Source organism: Chironomus tepperi, unplaced genomic scaffold, assembly GCF_022539635.2.
Source record: "Chironomus tepperi strain 1889 unplaced genomic scaffold, CSIRO-AGI_Ctep_v1 contig_58, whole genome shotgun sequence".
Classification (NCBI taxonomy): domain Eukaryota; kingdom Metazoa; phylum Arthropoda; class Insecta; order Diptera; family Chironomidae; genus Chironomus; species Chironomus tepperi.
Genome location: NW_027226180.1, coordinates 1,781,466 through 1,804,022, shown reverse-complemented (window position 1 = coordinate 1,804,022; position 22,557 = coordinate 1,781,466). Strand labels below are relative to the sequence as shown.

At 33.7% G+C, this 22,557-nt stretch overlaps 6 protein-coding genes across 6 annotated transcripts; 2 read left to right on the top strand and 4 right to left on the bottom strand.

The window, feature by feature from the left end:
• The first annotated feature begins 693 nt into the window (after positions 1-693).
• LOC139100293 (V-type proton ATPase subunit G-like) lies at positions 694-2,843 on the top strand. The gene is made up of 3 exons (XM_070652922.1): positions 694-876; positions 1,765-1,865; positions 2,321-2,843. The coding sequence occupies exons 1-3, from the start codon at positions 795-797 to the stop codon at positions 2,492-2,494; spliced, it is 357 nt and encodes a 118-aa protein (XP_070509023.1). The 5' UTR covers positions 694-794; the 3' UTR covers positions 2,495-2,843.
• Positions 2,844-3,383: 540 nt separating this feature from the next.
• On the bottom strand, positions 3,384-5,671 carry LOC139100263 (protein artichoke-like). The gene is made up of 2 exons (XM_070652890.1): positions 5,556-5,671; positions 3,384-4,690 (listed from the first exon to the last, which is right to left on the bottom strand). Exon 2 carries the CDS (start codon positions 4,627-4,629, stop codon positions 3,448-3,450), a length of 1,182 nt encoding a protein of 393 aa, XP_070508991.1. The 5' UTR covers positions 4,630-4,690; positions 5,556-5,671; the 3' UTR covers positions 3,384-3,447.
• A 567-nt stretch (positions 5,672-6,238) lies between these two features.
• On the bottom strand, positions 6,239-7,394 carry LOC139100282 (uncharacterized). The gene is made up of 2 exons (XM_070652910.1): positions 7,251-7,394; positions 6,239-7,185 (listed from the first exon to the last, which is right to left on the bottom strand). The coding sequence occupies exons 1-2, from the start codon at positions 7,337-7,339 to the stop codon at positions 6,543-6,545; spliced, it is 732 nt and encodes a 243-aa protein (XP_070509011.1). The 5' UTR covers positions 7,340-7,394; the 3' UTR covers positions 6,239-6,542.
• A 572-nt stretch (positions 7,395-7,966) lies between these two features.
• On the bottom strand, positions 7,967-9,478 carry LOC139100268 (phospholipase A2 inhibitor beta-like). The gene is made up of 2 exons (XM_070652894.1): positions 8,340-9,478; positions 7,967-8,280 (listed from the first exon to the last, which is right to left on the bottom strand). Exons 1-2 carry the CDS (start codon positions 9,283-9,285, stop codon positions 8,135-8,137), a joined length of 1,092 nt encoding a protein of 363 aa, XP_070508995.1. The 5' UTR covers positions 9,286-9,478; the 3' UTR covers positions 7,967-8,134.
• A 2,032-nt stretch (positions 9,479-11,510) lies between these two features.
• Positions 11,511-18,846, bottom strand: Uxs (UDP-xylose synthase). The gene is made up of 8 exons (XM_070652888.1): positions 18,650-18,846; positions 14,473-14,654; positions 14,177-14,413; positions 14,063-14,112; positions 12,914-13,193; positions 12,507-12,771; positions 12,017-12,141; positions 11,511-11,957 (listed from the first exon to the last, which is right to left on the bottom strand). The coding sequence occupies exons 2-8, from the start codon at positions 14,528-14,530 to the stop codon at positions 11,728-11,730; spliced, it is 1,245 nt and encodes a 414-aa protein (XP_070508989.1). The 5' UTR covers positions 14,531-14,654; positions 18,650-18,846; the 3' UTR covers positions 11,511-11,727.
• On the top strand, positions 17,835-22,513 carry LOC139100403 (phospholipase A2 inhibitor beta-like). The gene is made up of 4 exons (XM_070653019.1): positions 17,835-17,961; positions 20,163-20,199; positions 21,182-21,531; positions 22,002-22,513. Exons 1-4 carry the CDS (start codon positions 17,835-17,837, stop codon positions 22,511-22,513), a joined length of 1,026 nt encoding a protein of 341 aa, XP_070509120.1.
• The last annotated feature ends 44 nt before the right edge of the window (positions 22,514-22,557 follow it).

Here is a 22,557-nt window from a genome sequence, read left to right as displayed (position 1 = left end):
GCAAAAACAAGAAAAAATCAATTTTTTCTTGTTTATTTAAAGCTTTTGCAGATTATACTTACTTACTTTCTTCGGTGGGTTCACAGTTCAAGTGTTATCCATGGCTTCCCTCAGTTAGTGCCAGAAGCTGGCTCTATTGCCGGATACCGTTTGCTAGTTACCGATACCAATTATGATACTATCTCTATCTACAGCTTCTTGAGATTATAGTCCTCTAATATTTGGATAGGGTTTAATGAAGTCTCGGTTTGAACAATTTCTTGCAGCAAAGATTGGAAGGTCTTAGTCTTAACATCGACAATCATGAGCGTGTTTTCGGATCCCTCCCAAACCTCTCCCGTCATTTTTGGACAAAATTCTTCAATTTGATAGAGTTTTTCGAGAACAGAATCCAAACTGAATTGAACTATAGGATGGGGTTAGAATTGAAGATTTGTTACTAAGGGGGGTATGTGGGAGGGATGATAAATTAGAGAAGGATGCTTAAAAAATCCAATTTAATTGTGCAATTCAACCAATTAAACCATATTCCATCCAAAAATTCGTTACATCCATGCTCACAATTCAAACATTTTCGAATATTCGATAATTCCTCACCACTACATCCAAACCTCTCCGATGCAAAACGATAACTGACGCGAAAGAAAAGAGACAACCCGATCACATCAAGTCATGTGACGAGATATTTGAAAAAAATCATTTTGTTTTCATCGGTTCGTCGTTGAAGTCACTGCAGTTCAGTTTTTTCTCAATTTTCATCAGTTTCAAAAGATTTAATTTAATCGGATCCGAAAATGACGAGTCCATCAGCTGGAATTCAACAATTGTTGGCTGCCGAGAAGAAAGCTGCTGACAAAGTCGGCGAAGCCAGAAAACGTAAGTTGAAAATTTGAACTTTTTAGTGTCATGTGATTGAATATTTTCTTCATAAGATCAAGTTTGTCTGTGGATGATCGTCATGTGATTGTGGAGAAATTTTTTTGGAAAATTTTTCAATGAAAATTGGGTGGAAAATGGAAATTTAAGGGAGATTTGGATTGGAAATTTTGAGAATTTTGTGGAGTTAAAGTTGTGTAAATTTGAAATGTGATAAGAAGAAGAACAGTTGCTTAGATAAAGAAATTATGTGATAAGATCAAGGGATGGGAACCTGTTGAGGTATTTTGAATGATTTTTAAGGGTCACTGGCATTTTATGTTGGTGATCACAATGCTTAAAGGTGGACAATTTAAATATTGTAGCCTTATATAAGTGAATATAGAATTGCCGTAGATCAAGAGATATTCAGAGGGGAATTTTAGGGTGTTAAAATAGGGGCACAATTTTAAGCTTTAACTAATTATGCATTTCATTGCTAAAAATCGTTTAATCATCCATAATCCGACCCAAGTCGATGTAAAACAGTAACGTGAGAAAGCAATTGTTAAGCAAATGTGCCAGGATACATGATTCGTGAGAAAGCAAAATCTTACAAAATTGCACTTCATAAAGTTGTAAATATGCTGAAGGTCACGGCTGCTTGATGTAATGCAATTGTAATACAATCAGCTGATTTGATTTATCTTACAAAATAATTTTGTCTATAGTGCAGTAAAACAAAAGAATTTTCGAAAATGGAAGGAAGGTGTTGAAGTGGATTGCTAGTAGGTGATCTGCTTGACTATCTGATTAATAATGAGGCTATCTGACTCTGATTTGAATTGTCAACTTCTGATTTTGAATAAAATAAGTTAATTAACATAAATTATCTAAACAATTTTCCAGGCAAAGCAAGAAGACTGAAGCAAGCCAAGGATGAAGCCACCGAGGAAATTGAAAAATACCGCAACGAACGTGAGAAGCAATTCAAAGAATTCGAGAGCAAGGTAAGTGATCTGTGCAATTGATGTGATTCTTAGACAGTGGTGGTCGGCAACCTTTGTTGTGCCATGACCCATTTAGGGTTTATTTCTATGCAGAGTTGCCCATGATTGTACAAAGACAATGATAGACAATCCTTTTTGTGGCATGTAATACCTCAATTCAGAGCTTGGCAGGTTAAGAGTCCATAGCAGTCTGCTTGGCTGTGCTTTAATGTTGAATTATCACAATTAGTGTGCCACGTCACATAGGTTGTCGTCCACTGTTTTAAGGCAATATTGGGCAATCCCTATTTTTTCGAGGCACTACTCGCTTGGACGGGCTTCAATGCTGAGGTGTGCCGTGTCACTCAGGTTGTTCATGACTGTCCAAAATCATAGTCGAATGATCAGACTCTTCCCCAGAATCCTTTTCAACCCATTTAACAACTAATTCATCACTTCTCTTTCCTTCTTTTTAGCACATCGGTAGCAAGGATCAAGTAGCTGCCAAAATTGATGCCGATACAAGAGTAAAAATTGATGAAATGCATCGCGCATTACAAACTCATAAGGAAAAGGTCATTTCTGAAGTTTTGGAACACATATATGCAATCAAGACTGAATTGCACAAAAATTATCATACAGCAAATTAAAAGGAAATTGGATTCAAAATTCATCCTGCGTTACTTAAACTTTGAAGATAAAAAAAAATCTTATTTTGTGTTTTGATGAAAAATTTTCAGTTGAAAAAAGTATTAAAAAAAAGTTATGTAAAGTGAATAAAATTTACATCGATTTGGTGATGAATTTGAAGTGAAAAATGTGAAATTCTTCAAATTTAAAACTTCATCGGTTCTTAATTTATATTTTTGAAATTCTTCATACGAACGGAAGGATTAATCTATTCATATGTTATTGTATCTAGTTATCCATAATTAGTCAACTGTGTTGCTACATTCATTCCATAATTATTTCAGTCTTAATAAATCATAATCAATTAAATTGGCTTCTTTTTTTGATATTTGTTAAGGATTTCAGAAGATTTTTCAGGATATTAGGCAGTTTAGCATTGAATTTAGAGTTTAAATTGCTTTACAGCTGTTAATTACAGATTGAGGTACACTTGGATTTTGATAATTATTGTTTGATACCAGAAACAACAGGACTTTGGGTGTCGGACTTCACTAAACTCCAAATGGACTCCGAACAAGTAGATCATGCAAGTTGCATGCAAGTAGAGTTAGCTCCTTATAAAACTAGAAGATTCTTACTTGTATGCAAGTAGATTAAGGTACCAACTTGCATACAAATAGAGTTAGATACTTACTTACATTCAAGTAAACTTAGCTCCTTACTTGCATGCAAGTAGAGTTAGATACTTGACTTGCATGCAAGCAGTGTTTGCTACTTACTTGCATGCAAGTAGAATTAGCTCCTCACTTTCAAGCAAGTAGAGTTAGTTTCTCACTTGCGTGCAAGTAGAATCAGATTTTTAAATTGTAATTTTGTCTTAACCCTACTTGCATGCAAGTTGAAAATAAATTTAAAATTTCAAAAAACTTTTTTATTTTTTCTAAAATAAATTTTTAAATTTTCAACAAAAAATTTACATAAAATTATCAGAATTTAGAATCTTTTTAATCCATTCCGATTTTTCATTGTGTTTTTTCTCAACTTCCTTGCTCAATTCCTCAATTTTTCTCATATCAGTTTCAATAATTTCATCAAACTTCCGCTTAGCTGCCATCAATTTCCTCAATTTGTCTGAATCATGAAGTAAACTTTCACTCAAGTGAATTCCTGGAAGTGATTTTTTGATTTTTTCAAATGCTGACTTTTTCAGTTCGTCGTTGACTTTAAATTTGTCGTTAAGGATGAAGATTTCGAGTGCTTCTTCGGGTGTTGTCCGATCCATAAGCTTCAAACCAGCAAAATTCATCAAATTTTTCAATTGCCAAAGTCCAGCAGCGTCAAAAATCTCCAACATATTTGCATCATCTGACGGCAGTTTGTCTTCATAAAGAAAATCGACAATAAATTTGAAATTTTCAGCCGAAATTTGATGATCAAGGTTCAAGCTGTTGACGTCTGGATTATTTCTGATTAATTCACCTAAAACTGGACTTCGAGCCTCGAGCAGGAACCGATGAACGTCAATTTCAACATCATTAATCGTCAATTTAAAGTCCTTAAAGTCATTATTGTGGATGAATGCCTTAATGTCATCAATTAGTCCATTTTGCTGTGAATTATTGAATATTTTTGCCAAAAATTCATCAAAATTTTCATTTTTTGAAGCTTCAAAAATTTCATTAAATTTTTCATTTCCACGCAAGTCGAATTTTTTCAAATTTTTAAGATTCTCAAAAATTTTTGGATCAATTTTGGCGATTCTATTGCTGTAAAATGACACATCCTCAAGGTGCTCGACATTTTTGAACAAATTTTCCGGCAATTCCACAATTTCATTAAAATCAAGCCACAAAATCCTCAAATGACTCATTCCAAGGAAGTCATCAGCCTTAATTTCCCTCAATTTACTGTCACGAACACACAATCGCTGCAGATTCATGAAAATTTCAGGAATTCCAGACACAAATTTTGGCATAATACATTTTGAAAATGTGATGGAATGGACGTCGTGCTTTGTTGATCCATTTTCATGTACGCCGGATATGACGTTGACTTTTTGGACATCTGTGAAGTCTTGTCGTTCGATTTGACAGTTGTAGACTTGACTGTAGCCAAAGATGAAGGTTGATTTGTTGAAAATGCAGCTTATTGACATGATTGGGGGGTTGATGGGTATTTGTAGTGGAGATGTGTGGGAATGAAGGGTTTGGAAGTGACTGAAAGGATAAAAAATGGAAATATTGTGTTAATATGCTGACTTGACATTCAATACAAGGTTCACGGATTGGCTATAAAGTCCAGGGAAGGGTATGACGTCGGGGACCCTCAGGCACCTCCTTATAAGCACCCAATCCCCCTCTTCATGCATCTTATACATCAAAATTTGCAAAATTATGACTCAATATGACCTTCAAGACGTATTTAGAAAGTCACAACTACATGACATGTTAAACCCTTGAAAATATTGTTATTTTGATAGATGTTTACAAGAATTATTTGGTAATCTTCACAAACACACGTGTAGGCTTAATATACCGGTATGAAACGTGTAACATTTCCTAATCTTTATTTTTCAATTTAGGAATAAGTGAAAGTTTTGGGAGACTTGATGCAAAGATTCATATCAGGGGTCAGAAAAAATTAAAAAATTGAAAAAATTGAAAAAATTGAAAAAATTGAAAAAAATGAAAAAATTAAAAAAATCGAAAAAATTGAAAAAATTGAAAAAATTGAAAAATTGAAAATAATTAAAAAAATCGAAAAAATTGAAAAAATTGAAAAAATTGAAAATAATTAAAAAATTTAAAAAATTTAAAAAATTTAAAAAATTTAAAAAATTTAAAAAATTTAAAAAATTTAAAAAATTTAAAAAATTTAAAAAATTTAAAAAATTGAAAAAATTGAAAAAATTGAAAAAATTGAAAAAATTGAAAAAATTGAAAAAATTGAAAAAATTGAAAAAATTGAAAAAATTGTAAAAAATTACACAATTTATTGATTCAATTTCTGCCTAACTAAACTGATCTAATTCACAATTCTCAAGACTGCAGTGCAATTTACAATTCAATTCAGATCACTTACTTCAATAAAAAAGACAATTATTTATTCAACCTTAATTTAAGACTCAACTGAACTCGTCCGTTCAATCCAAGACAGCAAATGCAACTGACAACCATCAGAGCTCAAAAAAAGTACGAAGTCAACAACGACAACCTTATCATCTCAATTTCTCATTTCTCTTTTTTGTTGCCTACAAAATTTTGTATCTTTAAATGTATAAGTGACCCGTATGGTCATGATAATGGTGAATGACTTAGATTTGAATGTAATATGATAAATAGTCAAGCAAGGGTGTGGAGTGTTTTGGATTGAATTTTTTGTAGGCACTATGTGTTGTGGCACCATGTATGTAACCATGTATGGAACCATGTAAGTCACCATGCATGACACCATGTAGAGCATTATGCAAGTCACCATGCCGAAGTTTTAATTGCAATATCAGGCGTACTGATGAACTGTGTACCTATCCATCAGTGCTTTGGTACACTGGTACACCGACTGCATGACTTCTTCATCCCTTTATTACACTTGACCGAACTATTGATGCACTATTGGTGCAAAACTGTTGTTATAGTCTAATTATTCAATTTTTTCATTCCAGGTGCACTCCTGCACCCTATCAGTGATGTACCTATCCAGTGATTGCACCTGTCCCTTTTCGTACCGCACCTCTCCTGCCCCATATGAAGTCAAACTCATCACAATTTTTGAAATAACCAATTTTACACTGATTTATTAATGTTATCATAAATTCAACTTAACTAGAAATAAATTACAATTTTACATTTATTTTTCTAAACTCAGACTTTGGATCACAAGGCGATTTGACAACTGGACCAACTCCTCATGTCCAATTTTAGAGATGTAGCAAGGTAGATGAAGTAATAACTTTTGTGTTTTAAGGGCCAATGTCTAAGGGTGTGTGGGACTCAATCCTAACAAGCTCGACATCCAGCTACTAACAGTATTCATCCCCTGACCTTGCTATCCATCCGACTATCTCCAATCTCAGCTCCCAAAAACATTCTGATTCATCACAAATCCATCAATAATATTAGCACATGATTGCAATTTTTCCAAACAATTAAAGCAGACATGTTGCGGAAGTCCATCATTATACTGTACAACTCCGGCAGGCATGAGCTTAAAGCATTCAGTTTCAGTCGATAATTCACCATTTTCATTAAATATTGGCAACAGTTCACATTCAGGTTTGGTACAAAGTCGACAGACGAGGACAATTTCCTCAATGTACTCAATGTCTGTTGGATATTCGTCAATTTTTTGTATTTCAAATTCCGTCTCTAAAATGTCAGTTCTGAGAATTTCGACTTTTTGAAGTTTTTCGCTGAATTTCCTCTTGGCTGGTTTCGTCGTCTTCCGGTCGCAAATTCTCTTTGGAATTTTCATAAATTTTTCGGCATTTTTAACGACAACTTCGACATTTTGCTGTAGATTGTTCTCAAATTTTGACGGAAGTGGAACGAAATTTTGTGATCGATTGAGTGTCAGGAAGGACTTGTCCTCAACTTCTGGATTGGCAAAGTCACTCAGGCTGAAATGATCACTGCAAAGGTAATATTTGATGAGTGTGTCGATTTTCTTCTCGACGAGATCGTCACGACCGGCTAGACGGGCCCATTCGCGTGCACTAAAAATAGGAAAATTTTGAGTCAAATTTGAACAATTTTAAACAATTCTAAGACTTGTCCTTACACTATCTCATTCTTAGGAAATCCAAAGTATCCAATTTTGTGTGTAAATTGTGAATTATAGCAGCTTTTGGCACAGCACCGCTTGACCATCTCAAGGATTAATAGAAATTAAATTTTAAATAGTAAATTTTGCTTTGTTATTGTTTTGAAATTCTTTCTAAAATATATTCGAAAATGTTTAAAGATGCAGAAAAATTTGAAATTAATTGAATGAGATGCAGACTGTTTGTAACGGTTTTTTAGGACACGTGACTGAATGGATGATGAGTTTTGGAGTTTATGGGATTGTAAGGGATTGTTTGAAGGGATTAGTTTTGAATTGAATTTGCAAAATTAATGTTAGGGTGGGGAGACAGGACCCTATGCCTTCATAGGAGATTAATGTCGTATGTAGGATATATGAGTATATTAAGGGCAATTCAGAGGTTTTTATACGTGCAAACAATTTGGTGACTATAAACCAGTGATGGACAACCTGTATGCCATGACACTAGTATCTCATGTCCTCGATCAGGGCTTATATCCAAGGTTTGCAATTTTATACACCCTTGATGCACATATCGAAAAGGTCGAAGATTGAATAAATTAAGAGCCTAGATTCAACTAGTCAGAGGTGTATTTAGGGATCTCCTTAGTAGAGTCCCGGTCAACCTTAATTCCCTCCTCCGAAGTCGAGTTCAAAGGAAGCTTGTATCTAGTATTAAACAGAGAAAGTCGTGATTTTGGCTTAAAATATTGCAATTTATTAAAAGATATTCATACATTTGTGGCTCTTATAGCTTATTACGCAAAGGTCTATGACAGTTAGGTAGGTCACCCCACAAATGGATGGAATGCCCCAACCTAACCTTTGTTAAGACAACCTAACCTAAAATTAATCAAAATTTAAGCAAATTTACACAACCAATTTTTATTCTTTTGATTCAAAGCTTCCTGAAGGTTCCTAACTTGTTCCATTAGCTTGTCGTTCTCCTCGATGATCAGCCTCACTTTGTCATCAAATGATGCATCACTTTTAAGGATGCCAGCAACTGTCAAAATTAAATATTCAGCTTAAATCTTCAATAAATTTATCCAAAGCTATACTCACTTGATACCATCCGTGGTTGATAATTTTGAAAGCATTTCTTCAATTTTTTCTGGATGTCATTTTTGTTGGTGATTTTTCCTTTAAAGCAGGCGTTGTTGATTTCCATATCAAGGTTGCTGACTGCTGCTTTATCGAATAATTTCTGATCAATTTCATTAATTTTGTTCTGCTTTAAATCAATATTTTGTAGATATGGATGAGTTCCAAATGAGTCTGAGTGGATGACGGTCAGTTCATTTCCAAACAGCCATAAATGATGCAAATTTGTTAACGGCTTAAAAACATCTCTTGGTAAATCCGAAATTTCGTTAAAATTTAGAATTAAAATTTGAAGATTTTTAAGATTTTCAAACCATGCTGGGTCCAATGATTTGAATCCATTGCCGTCAAGTGACATGATGATGAGATTTTGAAGGGATTTGAAGATATTGGACGGTAAGTGGATGAGCTCATTTGATGAAATTGACAATGAGGTGAGATTTTTTAAGTTTATGAATAAATTTTCAGGTAGTTCCTTTAAATTATTGTTTACTAATTCCGCAAATGTCAATTTTGTATTCTTATCAAATAGGTTCTCCGGAAGTTTATCAATTTTTCCATTTTTAATGCGAATTAAATTCAGTTCTGCACATTTTTGTAACAAATTTCCATCAATGGAATTCGCTTTGAATATTTTAATCCGTTCAATGTTTGAGAACCTTTCACAAAATGGAAATTCCTGTTGATTTAAGTTCAAAATTCCATCAATAACAACTGATTTCACGTCATTGTCAGCTTTATCAGTCAAATGAGCTTCTGATTGATTTTGTGAGTCTAATGTTAGTTCACAGGTGTAGAGGCTTATGTCGTCCTCGAATTTATAGTTGGTGAATTTGCATTTAAAAGCGAAAATGGAGTTTAGACTCAAAATTAACAGTAAATAGACGAGTTGAGCGCTTGTTGACATTTTCTTGGTAAAATTGTGAATTTCTGGTTAATTGATCAATTGAGTCAACTGATTTTGATAATGTCTTTCAATTTTTATGGTAAAATCCACCAAATTATGATTTAACAAGTCACTCTCCTACTCCAAAATCAATAACCCAATTTTAAATAATCCAATATTTCACGTAACTCAAACCTTTGACTTATTTCTTCAGAATATGATCAACAACTATTAAATGACTCTGATCAGCCTTCTTATTTATACATGAGAATGTCCTCTCAGTGAGAGAATTGAGAATTCATTGTAAAAATGAGACTGAAAGAGACTGCATAAGGAAATGTTTAGGAAAATCCCAAGAGAGAATATAAACAAGTTCTTAGCATAATATTATGTTGTCGAGAGATAAGCATCAAAAAATAGGGAAAATCCCAAAAATTTATTGAAATTTTCTGAGAATTGACTCATAATTTTCATATGGGATCGTTATGTGGGATCAAATGCACTTTTAAGCGCTGCATTTCGCAAGAATTCGAGTTTGCCATTAGAACTGATGCATCCTGGAATGTTCGTAGGTATACTAGACTCACACTAGGTCATACTAGGTCTCTCGAGTGTCACAATGAGGCAAACCGCGTCTTTCATCATAAAAACGGATAAAACACTGTGGCTCGAACAGTAGAGCCTGGAACTTTGACAAAGACCTTGACTATGCTCATCCTAGACAGCATACAAATCTAAAATACATAACTTTATACCATTTTTTTATGAAAAACCTTTTTCTTTCTTTTTTATTTCAACATTCTTAAGCCTCAAAATTCTACAAATATCAATTTTTCTTTACTTTTTCTTCTTCTTCTTTTATTAAAAGTTTCTCTTTGTTTTTTTTTTTTTTAAATTCTTACGACTAGCTGAAATTAAAGGTTTCACAATTACAACAAAATATAAGCTATAAGTTCAACTCAAATTACACTTAAGATAGGCTCATAAGTGTTAGTTTCCTGAATTTAAATTACATAATTAAATTTACAGAATTTTTTTAGAAATTTGAAGTCAAGTTGGATATGACTTGAGAGTCAAGTTGACTTGAATATGACATGTAACTTGAAAGTTAAGTTGACTTGAATATTATGCAAAGTCAAGTTGACTTTATATTAGCTTTAATCTTCAAGTCAGTTGACTTTAACAATAAAACAAGTTGACTTCAATCAAGTCAAATTGACTTTCAAGTCAAGTTGACTTTCAACTCAAGTTGACTTTTCAAGTCACAGTCTGATTAAATCAACCTCGACCCGAGCTATCAAGAGATTTAAGTTCAACCAATTCAATAGTTCATTCTTTCAGGATAGCAATTCCAGCTAGTCACTTAAAATCCCTCAAAAGCTCCGACTTTAACAATTAAAATCATAAATTTTTCACCTCTTATCAAATTATATATTAACAATAGTGACGAGCGGCTTTAACTGTCGCGATAATTGACTTAAAATAGCAAAGAACCTTAACATTGGGTCAAGTGTATTCAAATTGCAAGAAAAATTTTAAATTGTAACAAAATAAAGTAATAATTTAGGCAAAAATTAACATCACTGAGCAGCAGCAAAAGCAACAACTGATTTTATGGATAGATCAATGTTTGAGCTAATCAAGGAGATGATTCGGGGCTGTGAGAAGCACCAATGGAGGTTGAGCTTCTTCACCACCTCTCCCACCTTTGCTAAATGGATGCTTCAAACTATGTTCCAACTTCCAGGTGTAACAGGGATCGTATCTTCTTTTTAAAGACCTGATTTCTTGAGATATTCTCAATGTCATGACTTTCTGAAGGCACCAATGTAGTCTACAGAATCTCGAGTGGACATAAATACGTTATGACTAGTTCAAGGCTAGTTAATATCCAGTTATTAGCTAGTTCTAATGTATTTTTGTCTCCTCGGGAATGATGCATTGTCCTTAAAGGCACTTGGCATAGAAAAGTCAGTGCAAAGGGTGCCTAAGCTGATGTGACTCTGGAATTGAGCCATATTAAGGTAATATTCATCCCTAAACCAAGGATCTTCCCAACCTAGTGACACTATTGTCCGTCATTTCTACTCCCATGTGCCTTTTGGGTGTACATGAAGTCAGTTGACGTAGTTAAAGAACTTGATGTCACCCATAAAATCAGTTGTTGCAGTTAATGCTACCCGAAATCTATACAAATATTAGTACAAAGATTAGTAGAAATAATTTAAATTCTATATTAAAATGGATAACTTTTTCAGGTTCTTTTTTTTAAACATTTTTTCCATAGAAATTTTGTAAATAATGTTCTATAAACATGCAGGAAACTCCCTCAATTTTTCAGATATAATTGGAATTGACTCAGTTTCCTGCCTTCACCTCGTCCCCACAAAAATTATAACCTTAAAATCCTAAAAACACCACAAAATACTTTCTTAAATCCCCTAAAAAAAATTGATTTAATTACTAAAGTGCATCTAAATGTTCTACATCAAGTTGCTGTGTTTCAAGTTCAGTCCTAAAGTAGTCAATTGTAAGTTGTAAGCCCTTTTTGAGTGATACTTTTGGCTCCCAATCGAGGACTTTTTTGGCTCTCGAAATGTCGGGTTTTCGTCTTTGTGGATCGTCTTCGACTCCATTTAAGTGCTGTATTTCTGACTTAACGTTGAGAAGCTCTTTAATTATTTCGGCAAATTCTGGAAGAATGAACAGGATTGGTTAAGGCTTGACTAGGATATGATATTTATGAATTTACCCTGAATTGTGTGTTCCTGAGGATTTCCTAAATTGACAGGTTGTGTATAATTTGAGTCCATCAGCATAACCATGCCGTCGACTAAATCGCTGACGTATTGGAAGCTCCTTGTGTGCTTTCCGTCACTGAAATGATCAAAAATTGATTAGAATTGTAGGACAAAGGTTCAGGTTCAGGTTCAGATGTTCTTGACGTCGATATGGACCAGGGGTTGGTTTCTTAAGCTTTCCGGGATACTCTAGCCTGCGTTACCATACTTGAGACATCCTACACTACTTTATAAAGACTATTGAAGAGTATCCCACCGACCCTACGCATCCATCACCCCAAGGGTGCTTATGGGAGGGTAGAATGGAGTAACTTAAGGTAGCCCTGACAACACGGACATTTAAGGGCAGGATATCCCGTTTAGATCAAAAAACCTGCTCCAGCACCCAACTAAAGACCCCCCATACCCCCCCAAAAATCCCAAATACCCATCAAAACTCACCCATAAATGGTAATCGCCTCCTTTTTCAATGCCTGTAGAATGAAATTTCCAACAACTCGTCCATCATTCATGTGCATTCGAGGTCCATATGTATTAAATATTCTCGCAACTCTCACATCGACCTTCTCTTGCTTTGCGTAAGCATAACTGAGAGTCTCGGCTACTCTCTTGCCCTCGTCATAGCATGCACGTGGTCCAATTGGATTTACATGACCCCAATAGGATTCTGATTGGGGATGATGACTTGGATCGGGATCGCCGTATACTGAAATTGGGAAATTTTGAGGTAAGTTGATTGAGGAACTGGTGCTGTTTAATTCAGGGTTGTCCAAACTGGTCCACAAATAGTGTGCCTCGACACACAGCTTGACCAACCCTGCTCAAACCCAATAAATTCATCTCCTTACCTTCCGATGTTGATGCTATAAGAATTTTGGCGCCAACTCTTCTCGCCAATCCCAACATATTAATCGTACCTAATGTATTCGTCTTAATTGTCTTAACTGGATTATACATATAATGTATTGGAGATGCTGGTGATGCAAGATGATAAATTTGGTCTATTTCAATGTATAATGGATTGACAATATCATGTTGTATAAGTTCAAAATTTGGATGTCCAATCCAATGTCGGACATTTTTTTTACTTCCGGTAAAAAAGTTGTCGGCAACGACGACTTCATGACCCTGGAAAGAATGAGAAGAGATTGGTTAGTTTTATTGAGATTTGAGGGGTTTTTAGGTTTTAGGTTGCAGAAGTTATAACTGATTTTGGAGTATTTTGAAGGAACTAGGGATGTATACTGGGAAAAGGGGATCGACTTGGTAGTCAACCCTGTTTGGAGGGTGGTTTTGGACGTCCCTGACATCATCTAAGTACGCTCTAGTGTATCTGTGTTGATTTGTCTCCGTGATTACTGATTTGTACTGTTTTGATGGTATCAGGGGTGTATTTAGAGGAATAAGGTATGGAATTTGAGGGTCGATCACCTCCTATAACCGCTGTCATCATCTAAGTACCCTCCTGAGTCTCAGTTTGGACGTTTCTCTTTAATATCTGGTTTGGGTCGTTTGAATGGCAACATGGGTATATTCGAGAGGATTGGGAGGTCAGAGGGAGTTTGGAGGGAAGGGTAGGTCAAGTTGAAGTTTGAAAAGGAGCAGGAGGGGCTGGTTTACACCCTTTAGATGGCAGAACATAGGATCAACTTATAAATAAGTATCCTTAATAAATCTCCAATATTTTTAATTAATTATTGAATTATCGCGCCTATAAGTAATTGTCTTAAGCAACTAGAAATCACGAAGTCATTAAAACTAGTCACTAAATAGAGCAATTACAACAACAATACACAAATAGCTATCCAATTACAAAAAAACATATTTAATCAGTTTCTGCTTCCAGAATTTCATGTTTAAGTTCAATGACTACGATAAATGTTGATAACAGCAACAACACTTGTTTCAAATGCAAGTTGCCATGTTGTTGTCCACGTAAACAGTCACAAATGTGATATTAGAAAGTTGCGCAAAAAAGTTGGCATGACTTGACTCACCTGTTTCATTAAATAATCGACTAAATGACTTCCGACGAATCCCGCGCCACCTAAAAATTGAGGATTATGGATGTGAATTTTTGGGGATTAATATTGAGGTATAGGCAGCCTTACCTGTCACGAGTATCCGCTTCCGTACTTGATAATTTAAAAATTTAACTGTTTCATACTTCTTTGGTATACGACTCTCAAGTTCATCAATTCGTTCCTCTAATTTCTTAATCTTATCTTGTGCTAGCTTAAAATCATCCTCATTATTGCTATCCGTCAACTTATCCGCAAACTCATCATGATATATAAGATTAATGTTATTGTGTTCATCCGTTGATATACTCTTGTAAACTGAGAAAACTATATGAAGGAATTAGACTCAAAATTGGATGGATTTTATTAAATTTTTTTAAACTTACCTAAAACGAATAAAACTAAAATTAATAAAATCTGCTTCATTTTCTTCTTAAGGATCATTTAGTTGTGGATATTAATCTACTATGTACATATTTTATGGAATTTATTTAAACTTTTTTATGCTTTTTACTGTCCACTTTTTTGTTGGATGTTCTTCTTCAACTGACCCTTTACATACATGAAACTGAAATGAAAATAATATTTTTTTTTTCTTTACTTCACTTTGATAAAGGTGGATTTACAATTATTTTGTTTATGTTTTGGTTTTGGGATGTGTTTTGGAATAATCGGGTATGGGAATGGGGTTTGAATTGGATTGGATTTGGCGGTTATTTGAGGATTTTTATTTTTATTTTTTATATTGAATATTTGGATAATTTTGAAGAGTTTTTCAATATTTGATGACAAATTTTGCAACATTTTTAACTTAGAAAAATATTTATAAATATTTAAAAAATCATTTTTTGTAATTATATTTAAAAAAAAAAAAAATTTGGAAAATATTAAAAAAAAATTAGATTTGAAAAAATTAAAAAGTAGATGAAAAAACTAAAATTTAAAAATAATTATAAAATTTTCCAGAAATTAAAATTAACATTTTTTAAAAATTGAAAAAAAAATTAAAATAAATTTGAAAATAATTAATTTAAAATAATGAAATTTAAAAAGAATTAAAATTTGAATTTTTAATTTAAAAAAATAATTAAATTTTAAAACAAATTTAAAAAATTTAAAATTTATTTAACAAAAAAAAATCAAAATTTAAAGCCTCCAAATATATTAAAATTTCATCCAATTTTGCCATTAAAAATGCTCTTTTAAAATATGATAAAAAAAAATCAATTTTTTTAAATCAAATCCAAAATCCTTCCCATTTAATATTATTTGATGAGCTCTAATCAGTCAAAAAGACATTTCACAAAATTAACTATGCAAATTTGAAAGAAAAAAAGAAATCAAAATCAAGGATAAATTAGCGGATTTGTCAAGTTTGGCTTTATCACGTCAAGTTCATCTCCATGTGCTTTTATATCAGGTTTTGTGACTAAATTAAATGACAATAAAATCAAAATTTGCTTCCGAGTTGGTCACTTTTGATCAGTAAGATTTAAAAGATGCATTTGGCAGGCGGAAGCCGACTATAGTCCCAGATTCTGGCTCAGATCATAGTGAGGCCATGGATCACAGTTGACCTGTAAGGCCATTGATTTAAAATTAAATTAAATTGTCGCAAATTTCAAGTTTTGAGCATTTTTTCCCTCAAAATAATGGAACTAAAACTCATGAAATATTGCAGAAAATTAAATTTTGCGTAGATAACAGTCAGACAGCAAACATGAGGTCGTTTGCTTATCACTTGACCAAATCATTTGATCACCTTTTTTTGCTCATTATTCATTTTAGATCCAAAAATAAAGTCAATTTGAAGCGTAATAACTAAGAAAAGTCTGAAGTTCGAAAAATTTGACTCAAGAGTCAAGCACTGCAAGTCTCTGCTGTCGATAGAGATTAAAATTATACGCAGCTAAATTCTGTTACAGATCAACTGTGAATCATGGCCTTCTTAAGTATGGACCTAATAATGTGCTTGACAATGGTAATTAGCAAGCGACTGCTAGCAATAGAGTCAGCTTTAGGCGCCATAGATCATATTGATAGTAAGTCAATATCCATAAATAATCTCGGAATTTCCCAAAGAATAAATTATGTTTTTGCACAACAATCAGCCAAAGGATTAACAGATTTTATTGCGTATAATTTTAATTGCGATTGAGACAAAAGATGATGCCTGCTATATATAAATCTATTGTTCATGTGCTTAAGAATCTTACAAGGCGTTAAGTGAATCTTTTTGGCACTAAAATAATAATGACGCAAAAAAACCAGAAAATGATTTAGCAGAATTAAGTTCAGAACAACAAAGTCTGGTGTCATTTTATCGTGTCATTTATATTAAAATAAATTTTGGGAAGATTTTCTGGTTTGGATGTGCAAAATTTTGGATTTCTTGGAATTTCCATGTCCTGGTCAATGTCAAATGAGCTATTATGATTATGTCAACATGGTTATGCGGGATTCTGTGGGAATTTATGAGAATCTGTGGGAATCTACGACTATTTTCCCACGGATTTCACGTTGTACCGGTTACCGACACCCATATCCATTTTTGACAACATCATCATTCAAACTGCAAAACATCCAACAAATTTGTTGATGATCTTTCCAATTCTAAGTTGCAATAAATTTGTTATTTCTGGTATTTTTGCGGAAACCGGTCCCATTTAAGACTCACAATGTCACCAAAAATGTTGTTGTTGTCCAATCCACAAAGTTGTGTTAATTTATCAAATGATCTGCAGTGACTTTGACTTTATGCTGAATTTTTGAATTGAATCCGGAAATTACAGTCACACCTGCTTATTGCTGATTCGGTAATGTTACAATATGTGTTAATATGATTATTTCATAATTATTTGTGTGATTTATTATTTGAACATTTAAATTAGCAAAAGTAACACTTTTTAGCGTAATGAGTAAATAACAATGGCATTGTATTGTCTTTATGACTTCTGTGCACGCTTTACTAATGTCTAGACCAGTGTTGTCTTAACTTGTTTGTGTTATGGCACTCCTAGGTGGTAATTATGATCCATACTGGACATGGCATGTGGTTCATGGTATTTTCCAAAAAATTTGACGACCCATTAGCCTGTCAAATCACATAGTTTGGACAACACTGATCTAGACATGTATGTAGACACCCAAAAGTTGCCCCAATGTGTATATAGGTGACAGTATCGGACTTGTTGGATGGTAAGAGATCTCGAGAAAGACAAAAGAATTCCTGGATTGGATGTATTGAAAAAGGACATTAACTATCGAAGGATAGAGCCTGCCTGGCAATGGACCCACGTGCGCCCCAGCCTAGGAAGTACAATCAAGTAAGATCTAGACTTTGAATAAGTTTGAACATAATGATAAATAAAGTTGTCAAAATAGATCAATTGACAACCTTAGCTGCTGCCTAAAGCTGATTGTCACTATAATTGGCTATCACTTGCCAATCTCTAATGAGTTCGAACCATGAGTGGAACTAATCAGACATTCTTGAATTTGGTCAGAGATTCAATACAACGATAAGAACTTTGGAATAAATAACTGGATAGAGAAGAAGATTTAAGTATGCTTTGCGTCATGCACTCTAACAACACCCGGTAGCTAAGTAGATAAGATCACTTGACATATCATCAAGAGAATATGAGTTCGAGTGACATTATGGTTACGTCATGAAGAAGTATACTTTATTTTTTAGAACAGTTGTGGTCAATATGTTTGTCAAGGCACACTAGAGTGTCGTCAAAAAATGGAAGGAATGTCATGTATCGTATGTCATGTGGTATTGACAATTGGCAATTGGCAGACGAAAGACAGTGATAGAGCAAGCTATAGACGTCATCTGAGGAAGGCTATGGATCTTTTCGGCCAGCAAAGTAAGTGAGTAAGTAAGTATGCAATGTACGATTTTGGTGTGCGACCAAGATATGCCGCGAAAAATTTACTTTTGCAAGGCACTGCTCTAGAGTCTTAAGAAGTAATCAATGGAAAACCATTCTCTACAATTCTTAATATCCCCAACTGGCAGAAGTTATCGAAGCTGTCTACAGTCTTTCTCTAAACGCGGCAATGGGCCCCGTGCATCTCAGCCAAGGAATAAAGTAATTAAGTAATGCAAAACAATCACTCATACACTCCCCAATAGATCATCGATAACAGCACCAATTCTGCTATAACCAAACCCTTCATTATATTCTATTCTACTCTATTCTACATCTAGACCACATGTCTAGTGATTAAAATTAACATTTTTTTCTAGCAAGCTTCCAACAAGCTCTATAATTGTCAAATTATTCATGAGCTCTAGACATGTGGTCGACCACAATAGAATCCTGTTCTATTCGGGACTTGTTTGAGGTATTTTGGTAAATGACTTAGTAATTATAGGACCCCACCGTCCTAGAGTGTACTTGAGTGTGTTAAATTTTGTTAAGGAATAACGTTTTTGGGATCTTAGGGAATACTGATGGTAGGAAGGTTAAAGAGGTCTAAAACAAGCTATTTCAAGCTATATGTAACTTCCGAATATTCCCCCAATTCTAGCTCAATTTCACCAAAACTCACCAATTAATCTCTCAATATTCACTAAAATTCACTGCAATTAATCCACAAAAATTGATCAAAAATCCACTTTTAAGTCCTTAAATTCCTTTTAAATTTCCAATAAAATTGTTCAAATTCACTTAATTTATTTATGGACACTTGCTATTGACTCTAACGACACACGACTAATTTTCACCAAAATTCTTAATGAGACTAAGACCGGTCGGACGATTCTCTTCGTCTTAAATACCATAAAATAATAATCTCAAAAAAAAATTCGCGAAGTTTTTTTTTTGCTGCTGCCCGAACAGGATGATTTTGCATTTCACGTTTCGCGACTATACTCGGCGTGGTTAGCCAAAAAAATATTACTTAAGGTCGTAAATTTAAAATTCAAATTTGTTGTTGTTGTTGTGATCTTCATTAGATTAACATAGAAATGAGACGCATGCCCGAAACAAGTTAATTTTTGCTTCTTATGTGACGGTGTAAAAATCTGTCAATTATGGACTGGCTTATCAAAAAAATTTTAATCAAGTTCTCTGTCTCTTCACTGACCTACATCAACCAATTAATAACAAAAAACAAGAAAAAAGCTGCTCGATATTGATGATATCTTAGGTAGGGGTGGCATTCAGGAGGGGATATATTGATTTATTTACTTATTTCTGTGGGTGGGGCGCATGAGGGCTCATTGGAGGATGTAGGAAATGTCAACAGTTAGCTCTATTCTTCGAAACCTTCTGTTAATTCTGGATATTGCAGCAATTTTGAAAATTTTGTACCAAAATCGTGTGTAATGCACCATTCTTGATCCAAAATATCAAAAACCTGTTTTATGCATTTAAGTCGTGCATAATGCACCATTCTTGAAAACTTACTAAGCTTAAGTTATCTGACCTAAAGTCGTGTGTAATGTAACACTTTGGACCAATATTGAATAAATTAAAATTCGTTGAATCGTGCCATTCTTGACCATATTAACCAAATCTTTAATTTATCTGAATCACAAAATCGTGTGTAATCTGCCACTTTTGACCAATATTGAATAAATTAAACTAAAGTCATGTGTAACGTATTACTTTTGACTCAATATTGAATAATTGCACCAAAATCGTGTGTAATTTGCTATTCTTGATTAAATAACCTAAGCTGAATTACCTGCATCTAAATCGTGTGAAATGCATCCCAATATTATATGACTTCAATAACCTGCGTCAAAGTGTAACGTGCTATTCTTAACCAATCTATTACCTGCACCAAAATCGTGTGTAACGTGGCTATTTTGACCAAATTACCAAAGAATTATGTACAACAAAAGTGTGTAATTGTACATTCTTGTCCAAATTTGAATTATCTACACCAAAATCGTGTGTATTGTATGTCATTTTTACCCAGTTCTTACCTAATCTAGAGAGGTCAAATTATCCCACTTTCTTTGCTACACCCCCTACCTCCACCCCTGTCCATCTCAACTCATGTGACATTCAATTTCATTCATAATTGTTCATAAATGTTTTTTTTTTTTTTTCAGCAGCCAAGATGATTGTTTTTCATATTTTTCGTCAGATGTAAGTTGTCGCGCGCTCAGATACGTTTGGTAAATGAGTTTAATTGAGACACACACTCTTTTTGTTATTGTGTGTCTGTTGGTCACACACGGTGCAGTCAAAACTGGATGCAAAGAGAGTGTCTTTAGTCGTTTATGAATCAGTGACTTCGATGAGAGTAAAAAGTCATAAAAAATAAAAAAAAAATATTTAAATAGCTTTTGGAAGTCTAGTTGTAATTTAACTGCAGTTGAAGGTGGACAAGTTGTGCAATCTGACTGCTGTTTGGTGTAAATTTACTGATTAAAACTTATCAATTAATAATTTGGAGTGGAATATAGTTTGGGTTTATCAATATGGACTTAGGATTGCTTAGAGTCGGTTAATTGAGAGATAAACATTGATTCAATTGATCAAGTACACGTGGCTTATCATTTAATTAAGAATAAGGTAGGTTTTGGTAGTGTAGCTAAAGTTATAGTCGGATAATCGAAATACAACCTAGTCGGAGCTAGTCGGTTAATAGAGAGGCAACCTATTCCATTAACCAAGACACAATCTAGTCGGTTAATTGAGAGACAATCTAGTCGGTTAATTGAAAGACAATACAGTCGCAAAATAGAAAGACAACCTAGTCGGTCAACCGAAAGACAATCTAGTCAGTAAGTCAAAAGACAACCTATCGGTTAATCAAGATAAAACCTAGTCGGTTAATTGAGAGCAAACCTAGTCGGATAATCGAGATAAAAACTAGTCAGTCAATCATTATACAATCTAATCTGCAATTTAAGACACAATCAAGTAGGTCAGAAAAGTCAAAAATCAATTCGGATAGTTGAGGGATAACCTAATCTAGTCACCCAAGAGCAAGCTCAACTCAGTAAACAGTCTTGACTCCTAATCACAATAAAATAACAAAACAAGACCTTCCATAAATTTAATCAAAACATTCCACAAATAATTTAAATAATATCTAAAACTTGATATACCACATTACCCCTAGTTCAACAACATCACATGTCAAGACAACCGTCCAAAAAGCAATCGAAACATTTCCATGCAAAATGTGGAGCTGGAAGCACTCTGTGTCAGTGGCCTTTGTTTATGTGACAGTTGCATCATTTTTTATTGACTTAAAGCATTATTTTAAATCAACGGACAACACTTATCAATTAGAATGTGCCGATCCATCAGGTGATGAGAGTGTCACATGTCATTTTACAAAAATTTATACACAAAAATTACATTTTAATATCACAATGATTCATACGACTGGAAATTTTACGGTTGGTGAAATTCAACAGGTGACAAATATTGGATTGCATAAATATAATATGCCGGAATATATGCCAGGTGAGTGTAGACGATGCTTATGGATGATATTTGAGTCATTAAAAACAAGATCTAGTATGTTAAGTGGTGTTAGAATTGAGAAGTCGGTGGATTGATAAGATGCTATGGAGTGTAAATTGAAGATAATTGGTTTTTGGAATAGAATTGAATTATTTTCCGAGATGACTAATTTTACTTCCGAGATGACCAATTTTCTTTCTGAGATGACCGATTTTTGTTCCGAGATGACCAATTTTTAGCTTTCAAGTTGACATAATTCTCTTAAGATTGACCAATTTTGTGACTAATTTTTATACCGAGATGACCAATTTACTTTCAAGATGACCAAATATCTCCAAATGACCAAATTTCTCTACTATTTAATCTTCAAAAACAACCAATTTTTACCAAGATGATCAAATTTCTTCCAAGATGACCAAATTTCCTTCCGAGATGACAGAATTTAACCCATTTTTCTCTTATCATTCCAGGCAATCTCGGCATTTTCTTCCCAAAACTCGAAGAGCTTCACATCACCCATTCAATCCTCAAGCACCTAATCAGAGACAACTTCAACTTCATGACCAACTTACTAATCCTCAATCTAGACAACAATGAAATCGAATTAATTCCCCGCGACACATTTTACGATCTTCACAATCTAGTATTTTTGAAATTAAATGGCAATAAAATTAAGGAACTTCATCCACCACTTGTTGATCGTCTTCATCATCTTCACACGTTTAGTGCTGTAAATAATAAAATTTCACGAGTTGATGCACGATTTTTTCGACAAAATAGACGAATTAAGTGGATTTATTTGGCTGGAAATAGAATTGAGAGATTGGGAATTGATTTTAGACTATTTCGGCATTTGAAGGCTGTAGACTTAAGGAGGAACTCTAAGGATTGCAGCTTCTTGTTTAATGTTAATCGTCGGAGTGACTTTACTATTGCTAATTTTCAGAAAAATGTGACTAACTTTTGTAGTGGAAAAATTTGAAATAATTTTTAAGGTTAGAATAAATTTTTATTTATTGAAAAAAT